General features: G+C 31.1%; 1 protein-coding gene across 1 annotated transcript in view; it reads right to left on the reverse strand.

Annotated features, from left to right (window-relative positions):
• The window catches only part of LOC118189391 (uncharacterized), a 307,097-nt gene that overhangs the window by 141,277 nt on the left and 152,508 nt on the right, over positions 1 to 13,312 (reverse strand). The window contains exon 35 of the mRNA XM_085826350.1: positions 11,759 to 11,875. Within this exon, the coding sequence (XP_085682476.1) occupies positions 11,759 to 11,875 (117 nt within the window). The remainder of the gene's footprint in view (positions 1 to 11,758; positions 11,876 to 13,312) is intronic.

The raw sequence follows: 13,312 nt of genomic DNA on the forward strand, positions 1-13,312 counted from the left end.
TTCTTTATCAGAACCTTAGATCAGAATGTCCAGGCTGGGGGCATATATATTTCTTAATATACTGTAACAGGTGAACATATTCTGTAAACGAAGTCGATATTTCTGTCTAAAAATAAATCTTCTTTTTTCTTAGAATTTTCTTTTCGACACTAGTCATTTGCGTAAGAACTAAAATCTTAGTCAACTAAACTATATGTTTCAGCTCCTATATCGATAGTAATTTTATGTGATGGCTTTCTGTATTATGCATGACATTGTTCTTTATCAGAACCTTACATCAGAATGTCCAGGCTGGGGGCATATATATTTCTTAATATACTGTAACAGGTGAACATATTCTGTAAACGAAGTAGATATTTCTGTCTAAAAATAAATCTTCTTTTTTCTTAGAATTTTCTTTTCGACACTAGTCATTTGCGTAAGAACTAAAATCTTAGTCAACTAAACTATACGTTTCAGATCCTATATCGATAGTAATTTTATGTGATGGCTTTCTGTATTATGCATGACATTGTTCTTTATCAGAACCTTACATCAGAATGTCCAGGCTGGGGGCATATATATTTCTTAATATACTGTAACAGGTGAACATATTCTGTAAACGAAGTAGATATTTCTGTCTAAAAATAAATCTTCTTTTTTCTTAGAATTTTCTTTTCGACACTAGTCATTTGCGTAAGAACTAAAATCTTAGTCAACTAAACTATACGTTTCAGATCCTATATCGATAGTAATTTTATGTGATGGCTTTCTGTATTATGCATGACATTGTTCTTTATCAGAACCTTACATCAGAATGTCCAGGCTGGGGGCATATATATTTCTTAATATACTGTAAGAGGTGAACATATTCTGTAAACGAAGTAGATATTTCTGTCTAAAAATAAATCTTCTTTTTTCTTATAATTTTCTTTTCGACACTAGTCATTTGCGTAAGAACTAAAATCTTAGTCAACTAAACTATACGTTTCAGATCCTATATCGATAGTAATTTTATGTGATGGCTTTCTGTATTATGCATGACATTGTTCTTTATCAGAACCTTACATCAGAATGTCCAGGCTGGGGGCATATATATTTCTTAATATACTGTAACAGGTGAACATATTCTGTAAACGAAGTAGATATTTCTGTCTAAAAATAAATCTTCTTTTTTCTTAGAATTTTCTTTTCGACACTAGTCATTTGCGTAAGAACTAAAATCTTAGTCAACTAAACTATATGTTTCAGCTCCTATATCGATAGTAATTTTATGTGATGGCTTTCTGTATTATGCATGACATTGTTCTTTATCAGAACCTTACATCAGAATGTCCAGGCTGGGGGCATATATATTTCTTAATATACTGTAACAGGTGAACATATTCTGTAAACGAAGTAGATATTTCTGTCTAAAAATAAATCTTCTTTTTTCTTAGAATTTTCTTTTCGACACTAGTCATTTGCGTAAGAACTAAAATCTTAGTCAACTAAACTATACGTTTCAGATCCTATATCGATAGTAATTTTATGTGATGGCTTTCTGTATTATGCATGACATTGTTCTTTATCAGAACCTTACATCAGAATGTCCAGGCTGGGGGCATATATATTTCTTAATATACTGTAACAGGTGAACATATTCTGTAAACGAAGTAGATATTTCTGTCTAAAAATAAATCTTCTTTTTTCTTAGAATTTTCTTTTCGACACTAGTCATTTGCGTAAGAACTAAAATCTTAGTCAACTAAACTATACGTTTCAGATCCTATATCGATAGTAATTTTATGTGATGGCTTTCTGTATTATGCATGACATTGTTCTTTATCAGAACCTTACATCAGAATGTCCAGGCTGGGGGCATATATATTTCTTAATATACTGTAACAGGTGAACATATTCTGTAAACGAAGTAGATATTTCTGTCTAAAAATAAATCTTCTTTTTTCTTAGAATTTTCTTTTCGACACTAGTCATTTGCGTAAGAACTAAAATCTTAGTCAACTAAACTATACGTTTCAGATCTTATATCGATAGTAATTTTATGTGATGGCTTTCTGTATTATGCATGACATTGTTCTTTATCAGAACCTTACATCAGAATGTCCAGGCTGGGGGCATATATATTTCTTAATATACTGTAACAGGTGAACATATTCTGTAAACGAAGTAGATATTTCTGTCTAAAAATAAATCTTCTTTTTTCTTAGAATTTTCTTTTCGACACTAGTCATTTGCGTAAGAACTAAAATCTTAGTCAACTAAACTATACGTTTCAGATCCTATATCGATAGTAATTTTATGTGATGGCTTTCTGTATTATGCATGACATTGTTCTTTATCAGAACCTTACATCAGAATGTCCAGGCTGGGGGCATATATATTTCTTAATATACTGTAACAGGTGAACATATTCTGTAAACGAAGTAGATATTTCTGTCTAAAAATAAATCTTCTTTTTTCTTAGAATTTTCTTTTCGACACTAGTCATTTGCGTAAGAACTAAAATCTTAGTCAACTAAACTATACGTTTCAGATCCTATATCGATAGTAATTTTATGTGATGGCTTTCTGTATTATGCATGACATTGTTCTTTATCAGAACCTTACATCAGAATGTCCAGGCTGGGGGCATATATATTTCTTAATATACTGTAACAGGTGAACATATTCTGTAAACGAAGTAGATATTTCTGTCTAAAAATAAATCTTCTTTTTTCTTAGAATTTTCTTTTCGACACTAGTCATTTGCGTAAGAACTAAAATCTTAGTCAACTAAACTATACGTTTCAGATCCTATATCGATAGTAATTTTATGTGATGGCTTTCTGTATTATGCATGACATTGTTCTTTATCAGAACCTTACATCAGAATGTCCAGGCTGGGGGCATATATATTTCTTAATATACTGTAACAGGTGAACATATTCTGTAAACGAAGTAGATATTTCTGTCTAAAAATAAATCTTCTTTTTTCTTAGAATTTTCTTTTCGACACTAGTCATTTGCGTAAGAACTAAAATCTTAGTCAACTAAACTATACGTTTCAGATCCTATATCGATAGTAATTTTATGTGATGGCTTTCTGTATTATGCATGACATTGTTCTTTATCAGAACCTTACATCAGAATGTCCAGGCTAGGGGCATATATATTTCTTAATATACTGTAACAGGTGAACATATTCTGTAAACGAAGTAGATATTTCTGTCTAAAAATAAATCTTCTTTTTTCTTAGAATTTTCTTTTCGACACTAGTCATTTGCGTAAGAACTAAAATCTTAGTCAACTAAACTATACGTTTCAGCTCCTATATCGATAGTAATTTTATGTGATGGCTTTCTGTATTATGCATGACATTGTTCTTTATCAGAACCTTACATCAGAATGTCCAGGCTGGGGGCATATATATTTCTTAATATACTGTAACAGGTGAATATATTCTGTAAACGAAGTAGATATTTCTGTCTAAAAATAAATCTTCTTTTTTCTTAGAATTTTCTTTTCGACACTATTATGCATGACATTGTTCTTTATCAGAACCTTAGATCAGAATGTCCAGGCTGGGGGCATATATATTTCTTAATATACTGTAACAGGTGAACATATTCTGTAAACGAAGTCGATATTTCTGTCTAAAAATAAATCTTCTTTTTTCTTAGAATTTTCTTTTCGACACTATTATGCATGACATTGTTCTTTATCAGAACCTTAGATCAGAATGTCCAGGCTGGGGGCATATATATTTCTTAATATACTGTAACAGGTGAACATATTCTGTAAACGAAGTCGATATTTCTGTCTAAAAATAAATCTTCTTTTTTCTTAGAATTTTCTTTTCGACACTAGTCATTTGCGTAAGAACTAAAATCTTAGTCAACTAAACTATATGTTTCAGCTCCTATATCGATAGTAATTTTATGTGATGGCTTTCTGTATTATGCATGACATTGTTCTTTATCAGAACCTTACATCAGAATGTCCAGGCTGGGGGCATATATATTTCTTAATATACTGTAACAGGTGAACATATTCTGTAAACGAAGTAGATATTTCTGTCTAAAAATAAATCTTCTTTTTTCTTAGAATTTTCTTTTCGACACTAGTCATTTGCGTAAGAACTAAAATCTTAGTCAACTAAACTATACGTTTCAGATCCTATATCGATAGTAATTTTATGTGATGGCTTTCTGTATTATGCATGACATTGTTCTTTATCAGAACCTTACATCAGAATGTCCAGGCTGGGGGCATATATATTTCTTAATATACTGTAACAGGTGAACATATTCTGTAAACGAAGTAGATATTTCTGTCTAAAAATAAATCTTCTTTTTTCTTAGAATTTTCTTTTCGACACTAGTCATTTGCGTAAGAACTAAAATCTTAGTCAACTAAACTATACGTTTCAGATCCTATATCGATAGTAATTTTATGTGATGGCTTTCTGTATTATGCATGACATTGTTCTTTATCAGAACCTTACATCAGAATGTCCAGGCTGGGGGCATATATATTTCTTAATATACTGTAACAGGTGAACATATTCTGTAAACGAAGTAGATATTTCTGTCTAAAAATAAATCTTCTTTTTTCTTAGAATTTTCTTTTCGACACTAGTCATTTGCGTAAGAACTAAAATCTTAGTCAACTAAACTATACGTTTCAGATCCTATATCGATAGTAATTTTATGTGATGGCTTTCTGTATTATGCATGACATTGTTCTTTATCAGAACCTTACATCAGAATGTCCAGGCTGGGGGCATATATATTTCTTAATATACTGTAACAGGTGAACATATTCTGTAAACGAAGTAGATATTTCTGTCTAAAAATAAATCTTCTTTTTTCTTAGAATTTTCTTTTCGACACTAGTCATTTGCGTAAGAACTAAAATCTTAGTCAACTAAACTATATGTTTCAGCTCCTATATCGATAGTAATTTTATGTGATGGCTTTCTGTATTATGCATGACATTGTTCTTTATCAGAACCTTACATCAGAATGTCCAGGCTGGGGGCATATATATTTCTTAATATACTGTAACAGGTGAACATATTCTGTAAACGAAGTAGATATTTCTGTCTAAAAATAAATCTTCTTTTTTCTTAGAATTTTCTTTTCGACACTAGTCATTTGCGTAAGAACTAAAATCTTAGTCAACTAAACTATACGTTTCAGATCCTATATCGATAGTAATTTTATGTGATGGCTTTCTGTATTATGCATGACATTGTTCTTTATCAGAACCTTACATCAGAATGTCCAGGCTGGGGGCATATATATTTCTTAATATACTGTAACAGGTGAACATATTCTGTAAACGAAGTAGATATTTCTGTCTAAAAATAAATCTTCTTTTTTCTTAGAATTTTCTTTTCGACACTAGTCATTTGCGTAAGAACTAAAATCTTAGTCAACTAAACTATACGTTTCAGATCCTATATCGATAGTAATTTTATGTGATGGCTTTCTGTATTATGCATGACATTGTTCTTTATCAGAACCTTACATCAGAATGTCCAGGCTGGGGGCATATATATTTCTTAATATACTGTAACAGGTGAACATATTCTGTAAACGAAGTAGATATTTCTGTCTAAAAATAAATCTTCTTTTTTCTTAGAATTTTCTTTTCGACACTAGTCATTTGCGTAAGAACTAAAATCTTAGTCAACTAAACTATACGTTTCAGATCCTATATCGATAGTAATTTTATGTGATGGCTTTCTGTATTATGCATGACATTGTTCTTTATCAGAACCTTACATCAGAATGTCCAGGCTGGGGGCATATATATTTCTTAATATACTGTAACAGGTGAACATATTCTGTAAACGAAGTCGATATTTCTGTCTAAAAATAAATCTTCTTTTTTCTTAGAATTTTCTTTTCGACACTAGTCATTTGCGTAAGAACTAAAATCTTAGTCAACTAAACTATACGTTTCAGATCCTATATCGATAGTAATTTTATGTGATGGCTTTCTGTATTATGCATGACATTGTTCTTTATCAGAACCTTAGATCAGAATGTCCAGGCTGGGGGCGTATCCCATCTTTTCATAAAGGACAACCTATTACACATGGAATTTTAAAAATGACTGTATTAATGAATTGGGCTTAGCATTAAACTTATTCAATATTTAGTTATTATAAATTTACAGCTGCGAACATATTGCTGCGAAATGCACAGCTGCGGGGGTATAGGTTTCCCGCAAAGCGGAGTTAGGGTTGCCGTAAAGTGGCAGGGAAAAGCAAGATTGCCAGATTTGGTTCGAAATCGCTCATTTGGCAGCAACATTGGCGATATGCCACAGACGGAGCGAGAACATTATAGAAAACATTCTTAGTCGGAATGTTATTGGAGGTAGGTTAAGGCTTCATATACCTTTCCTGTACGCGGAGTTAGGGGAGTATCTTGAGTTCAGTATCAGTGTCTTAAGCTTGAGAGTGACCGAAGAGTCGGGAGCTGAACTCTAGTGCTTTGCCGTGAAGTTGTCCTCACCGTTATAATCTGATAGCCTGAAGGCTGTGTTGCTGATTGTTTCAGCGTATGTATCGTAGATTTTCGACGACTGTAAACGTGTCTTTGGAACTCTTCTATGTAATACTGGCGAATAAATTGTGTTTTAATTCTTCATTATCGTAAAGTACTCGAAATTCACGAAACGCAGCAATATACGTCAAATTTTAAAATATAAATAATAAAAGTTTTAAACTCTTAGTTTTTGGTTCTTCTGTTTACTATAAAATCTATTAATATTTAGAAATAATTTACATTGAAGATACGTACATTATTTGGTTTATGTAGAAAACAGTTTAGATCTTAAGTTTTTTTTTTAGTACAAGCTATTATTCTATCACTGCAAAACAACTGGAAAAAAATCTGATGTGTACACCACATGACTTCCTTGTACGGAATATTAAATTATACGCATTTTTTCTTGCATTTCATTTAAACATATTGGTTTCAATTAAATCTACTTCGCAGACAGCGCATAAACCACAATAGAATAAATGCATTCTTTAAAATTCACTCTAGTATTTGTTTAACATAGCGACACTCTGGGGCAGGATTCACTTAACAGTATTAATAATTATATAACAGTTAACTTATATAATAATTATATAGCGGAAACTAAGTTAACTGTTATAAAATCCAAAAATTATATAACAGTTAACTTATATATTTCATTCATATTATAACTCATAATGCACAAAATTTATACCATTTAAAGAATAGAATTTTCTAATCGTTGCCACATGTTTCATTCAAATACTATAATAAAGCTAGAATGATGTATAAAAGAAATTAAGCAAACAAAACAAAAACGAAACAGTTTTTCACAGACGATTGAGTATTTCTCACTTAATTAATTCATTTCTCACTTCGCGAGAAGGCAAAAATACATAAAAACTCAAAATATCTATACTAAAAATTACGAAGTAAATCTTAAACGCTTATTTCCTCGTAAAGATTCCAGAAAGAATTAAGCATGATTTAATTGGCAATAATAAATGAATCCGTTATCTTTGTTGTTGCGAAGCTAAGTTTCTCTAGATTGGCAACAAATCCGCTAGTCTCCTGTTTCAAATGTAAACATCAATGGCCGCCATAAAAAAAAAACGCTTAGCGGCACTTAGACAACTTTAAAATTGTTGATAATTCTAAAAATATTGCATACAAATTTACTAAATGCATAAAAACCTTAAACAGAAGATAAAAACAACATAATACAATAACTTTTAAAGCAAAAAATGTGGAATTTACAAGCATATAAGAGTAAAGAAACTGAGATCCCTGAGCCGGATAACAGAGTGGATATATATATAAATATATTTATATACGTTTGGTGCGGCCGATTGCAACCAAAATACGAGGTGCACATCTACATGTTATAGTAGTCTTATATACAAATTTTCAACGTTCTGAGGCTACTTGTTTTTTGTTATGCGAGATACGTTCGTACAGACGCCACGAAAATTTCTCTTCAGAATTAATTTTAAAGCAGTTTTATAATTTTTTTGAAGGAAAGGAGTGTTTTATTCTGTCCTTATGTACAGATATCACGCAAAAACATCGTTAAATTGCATTCGATAGCGGTCAAAATGGATATTTTCGTTGAAATATGCTGCCTGAAACCTTTCGCGATTACAATACTTCCTTTTTAATTCGTACAAGGAAGTAAAAAGAAGAGAAAACTATTTTTTTAGCATAACTAGTACCGACATAATATTCTTGAATTATGTTTTTGTTTTAAATTTATAGAAAGGGTATTCCCCTTAATTGCGATATGGAACTTTGAAAGAAGTAATAAATTAAATGTATGATAATACACAAACATTGCAACTAGCATACTGTAAAACAGCTATGAATTGCTCTAAGTTCAAAAGTAAGTAATAAATATTCTCTCATTGTAGCTTAGGTGCCACAGCATCCAAGCACGATATCTATCCAATTCTTGTGACAGGACAGGATGGAAGACATTCACTTTCCCCATTGTAAATATTTGAGCGAATGCTGATGCTCTTCAGAGTATGAAATTCTTTTACGATTAGGGACGAGTAGAAAGACATAGAAGCTGAGAACTCGTTTCGGTTAGAATATCTGGGTCTAAAATCAATTATTTAGTGTATGGCTACAAATTAAAATTAGTTAACACGTATTTATTTTGATAGAGTTAAAAATATTTTTTACCGGAATTAAATTTGTAAGCTTTCATCACATGCCCAAAGGCGACGCCCCTGGTCTAGGCGTAAAATCAAATCAGAATGTCACATTTCTTACAGCTCAATTACTATGTGTTGCGTTGAACAAGAAATTATTGCTTATCTGATGCAAATTTACCTTAAGATATACATTATATTTACATTAAACTGCAGGAACAGTTATACTTAAAAAGCATATGTAAGGGGGGTAGGGTTTGGTTTGGTTTATGTGATTACTGCAAAGCCTCTAGGGCTATTTGCCTAAGGGGAAGGATGCCTTCGTGGAGGACTTTCTAAGTTAAACTGGCTTGTATACATATTACATATGGGGAAAATCACGGAAACGCCCATGATGCCAACCCGTTTGCTGTATTCGAACCTTGGAGCTAACTACCAGTGTACAACGACTTTACTACTCGGCTACGGGTAGGGGCCGTATGTAACCAGCGAATATTAAGATAACTGAAAAAAACTAAACTATCAGAAGTATTTTAAATTAACACCGAATCTGTATCATCCATCCAAATTTTACATTTTTGATAAACACTATCGAAAAGAGGTATTTACATATTATCGCAACAACCTTAATTGAAGTAGACAAACCCTGCCAATCATGTGCATAACGGTTCTTAAGGTAACCATATCAATTTATGTTGCAATCCGAAAATTCAACGAATCACTTTTTATTCTGTAAAAAATCGCCAAACTGCATCAAGGTGCTTGAGCAAATACGAAAATGCTCAAAAGGATCCAAATGCATATTTCTTCTGTGTGTCGCATAATTTAACAGGAAAAAAAAAAAAAAAAAGAATTGTTGTATCTCTGGAGAGATTTATAAATAGCTTAGGACAGATGTTCTTTATGTTGATGATGCTTTCTCATAAAAACAAGATTCCTTCCGAATAAAAATAAATAATAAAATGAAATAAATCCTCCGAATAAAAATAAAAATCCTCATAAAAATAAGATTCCGTCCGATTCTGGAGAGGTTTATAAATAGCTTAGGACAGATGTTCTTTATGTTGATGATGCTTTCTCATAAAAACAAGATTCCGTCCTAATAAAAATAAATAATAAAATGAAATAAATCCTCCGAATAAAAATAAAAATCCGTCCGAATAAAAAATGACTAAAAATCCTCATAAAAATAAGATTCCGTCCGATTCTGGAGAGGTTTATAAATAGCTTAGGACAGATGTTCTTTATGTTGATGATGCTTTCTCATAAAAACAAGATTCTGTCCGAATAAAAATAAATAATAAAATGAAATAAATCCTCCGAATAAAAATAAAAATCCGTCCGAATAAAAAATGAATAAAAATCCTCATAAAAATAAGATTCCGTCCGATTCTGGAGAGGTTTATAAATAGCTTAGGACAGATGCTCTTTATGTATAATTCTTTCTCATAAAAGTAAGATTCAGTCTGAATAAAAAATGTCATCGAAAATGAATGCATTCTATCTAAATAGTTCGAATAGCGATTTTAAAAACCATATCAGCTTTCGTGATCACACATTATCAAGTCCTGTATTATGTTTTAGAGTAATGTTTCACACAAATGACAATATATATATATAATTTAAATCATCATTGTCCAGCTGTTTTGTTCTCAGTGTTCTGCCACCCGCCATACCGCATAAGACTGCTGAACATTGCTAGTTTTTATCGGTTTCAAAAGAATGTCAGCTAGCAAGAAGATTTTCCTTCTTTTCGCCACGTAGAATGTAAGAAATTTTCTTAGAAAAATTCTCCACAGAAGTACTTCTATCTCCTGACATATATAATCATTGCTTGCTTTGCCATAATCAATTAATTAATAAACTAAAATAGCTGCTTTATTGAATTAAGATTGTATCGTTGCTTTATTGAATTAAGATTAATCATTGCTTGCTTTGCCATAATCAATTAATTAATAAACTAAAGTAGCTGCTTTATTGAATTAAGATTGTATCGTTTTTCTTCCCAATTTCTAAAGATAACTGTTATATAGGATATGATATTTGTTTCCTAATGCTTCCAATCGGAAAATCAAAATTTTAAATTTTGTAACTATTTTTAGAACTTCTATTTGAGCCATTTTTAACCCTTTCGATTACTTCAGTGACATTTAGCGTTCAGTGACATTAGAATTATGTCATTATATTCTAATTATTCCTTCTTTTATTACTATTTTTTAATTTCTATTTGAACCATTTTTAACCTTTGTGACTATTTCAATGACATTTAGTATATAGTGGAAGTACATCAGGATACTGAAATCTTCTGCATCCTCCTTATATTACTCAGCTACTATTACGACAATATATTAAAATTATTATAATTTTAATGTGTAGAAAAATTTTTTTATATTAGATTTATTTACGCATTCTATATTCTATAAAAATAGCCTACAATGGTGATAAATTATTTTGATAATTTTCTGTTATTGGGACCGGATTCAGAAATGTATGTGTGCATGTATGTAGGTAGGTACGTGTATACATGTTGTGTATGTATACCCAAACATTCATACGTACATGCACACATAAATATACGTATCAAAAATTGCGTGCTATACGAATATTTCTGAATCAGTTCCCAATAATAGAAAAGTACCAAATCTTTAACCAAAGATTGAGTTTTATTATTGACCAATTTTTAGTTTATAATTTTTTCCTGTTCAGGCACATAATTTCTGCATTGATTTTTATTTGAAATTCGAACTTTGCAATTTTGTTTCAAATTCCAGCAGTTTTAATAAAAGCGCTTAATAATTTTTTAATTGAAATACCTTAGACTTATTTCAAACACTATTTGTGAGATTTTCGAATGCACTAACGTGATAGGGGAATGTACCAGGTAGAAAATGAGCATAGGCTTTCGGGTCTGCCGATGTCTGAATACACGGCCGTTTCGGAAGACTTCGCTGTGAAAGAGTTAAATATTTTCCGTATATTGGAATTTTAACTTCAAATGTGCATTCAACGGATGAGTTGTTTAATTTACGTACAGGTATTTTGGTAACAATGCACTGTGAAAAAAAAGCATTCACACAAACTGAACATTACATTGCATGAATTACCTACCTTTGCATACTCCGTTGATTTCCTCATAACCATCTATACATGCGCACCGCTTGAACCCATTTTCATCGAAGGAACAAGATGAATTTTTACCGCACGAACACTCTGTAACTATAAAATCTAATATGAAAAATCATGACAAAAGCATGCAAACATCTTTTCATAGAAAACATTTTAATGCGTAATTAAGTTTATTAATCCGGACATACTCGAGATCCTACCTGTCGTTTCAATTGAAAAGATGAAAATTAAATACAATTCCTTAAATTAGATGATTAAAGGTATTAAAATGAACTATACTAGAATGAGTACATACCATGTTTTCAAGCATAAGTCTGATTGTTCCATGTTTTCAAGCATAAGTCCGGGTTAATTGTTAATTCCGAGTTAATTTTAATAGATTTGCGCATAAAGAAAACATGAGAACTTTTGCTTCATACTTTTATTAACTTAACGAGATCTGCAGTACAAAAAATTTTTACTTATAGTCAGTGTCTTTTTACACTTTTCATATATTCATATTTACAATTAAATTCTTCAAAAAAAAAAAATTCCAATATCCATATAGGAATCTAAGATGGTAAAACAATTTTTTGCGTCAGTTATTCATAACAGTTTTCTGTTCGTCATTTATTAAGTTTAAATAGAGGCAAATACCTTTTACACGTGATATTAAGCAGTACGAAACTATGTTTATGAGGAAATAATTTTCATTAACTCCGTTATTACATTAACTGCAACTATGACATAGATTCAGGTAACAGGGAAACGAAATTTGATCGGTAGAAAGAACTGATAGTTTTGAAGAGATAGAAATTTAAAATGATTTCGTATTTCTACTTGCTCAAACATTTCATAAATGTTATTTTAAAATTTAGAAGAGGTATCTAATTTTGATTTTCCTTAGTCTTTCTTGCCTTAATTTCTAATAGGTCTTATTTTAAAATTCCATATGAAGAATAAAATTCGATAAGGCGGCACAATGTGATACAAAATGTCTAATAAACCTAGCACATGCGAATCCTATGTGACAAGACTATGAGCAAATGATTTGAAAGTAATGGCGATGTATACACTAATTGTTTCGTGGCGAACATCGTTGTGGCTGAACGTTATGTAGCCAAATATTGCGAAGAAGAAAAACCTATTGTTAGATTAACTACTTGGATTACCTACACTCAGTTCATAGTGTTTATTCAAACAGTTCTTTTGTCGTTACACTTCCTGAAAATGAAGCTTATTGAGTGAGAAACTAAAGGTAAGGTAATTATGGAAGAAACCCGCTGGTGTCATAACAAGTAGAGAATGTCTATGAAGAAAATGTAATTAATCTTACTTGATGTAAGGCTGCCACAGAATTATATACATTTGTAAACTTTCCTGAGAATAATAACCGCAAAATAGGGATCAAGTAAGGAATCTTCATTTTTTGCCTCAATGCCGTTTTGACTAGGAAGTTAGACATTTCACAAAGTTTATTTGCTAAAACAGTCCAGTACATTATTACCTAGTAGGATTTCAAATCATTTACCTCATTTGTAGAGCTATCAGATGTAT

The sequence above is a fragment of the Stegodyphus dumicola genome, chromosome 11 (genome assembly GCF_044657685.1).
Source record: "Stegodyphus dumicola isolate Sdum_Otavi_A_Nest chromosome 11, ASM4465768v1".
Taxonomy (NCBI): domain Eukaryota; kingdom Metazoa; phylum Arthropoda; class Arachnida; order Araneae; family Eresidae; genus Stegodyphus; species Stegodyphus dumicola.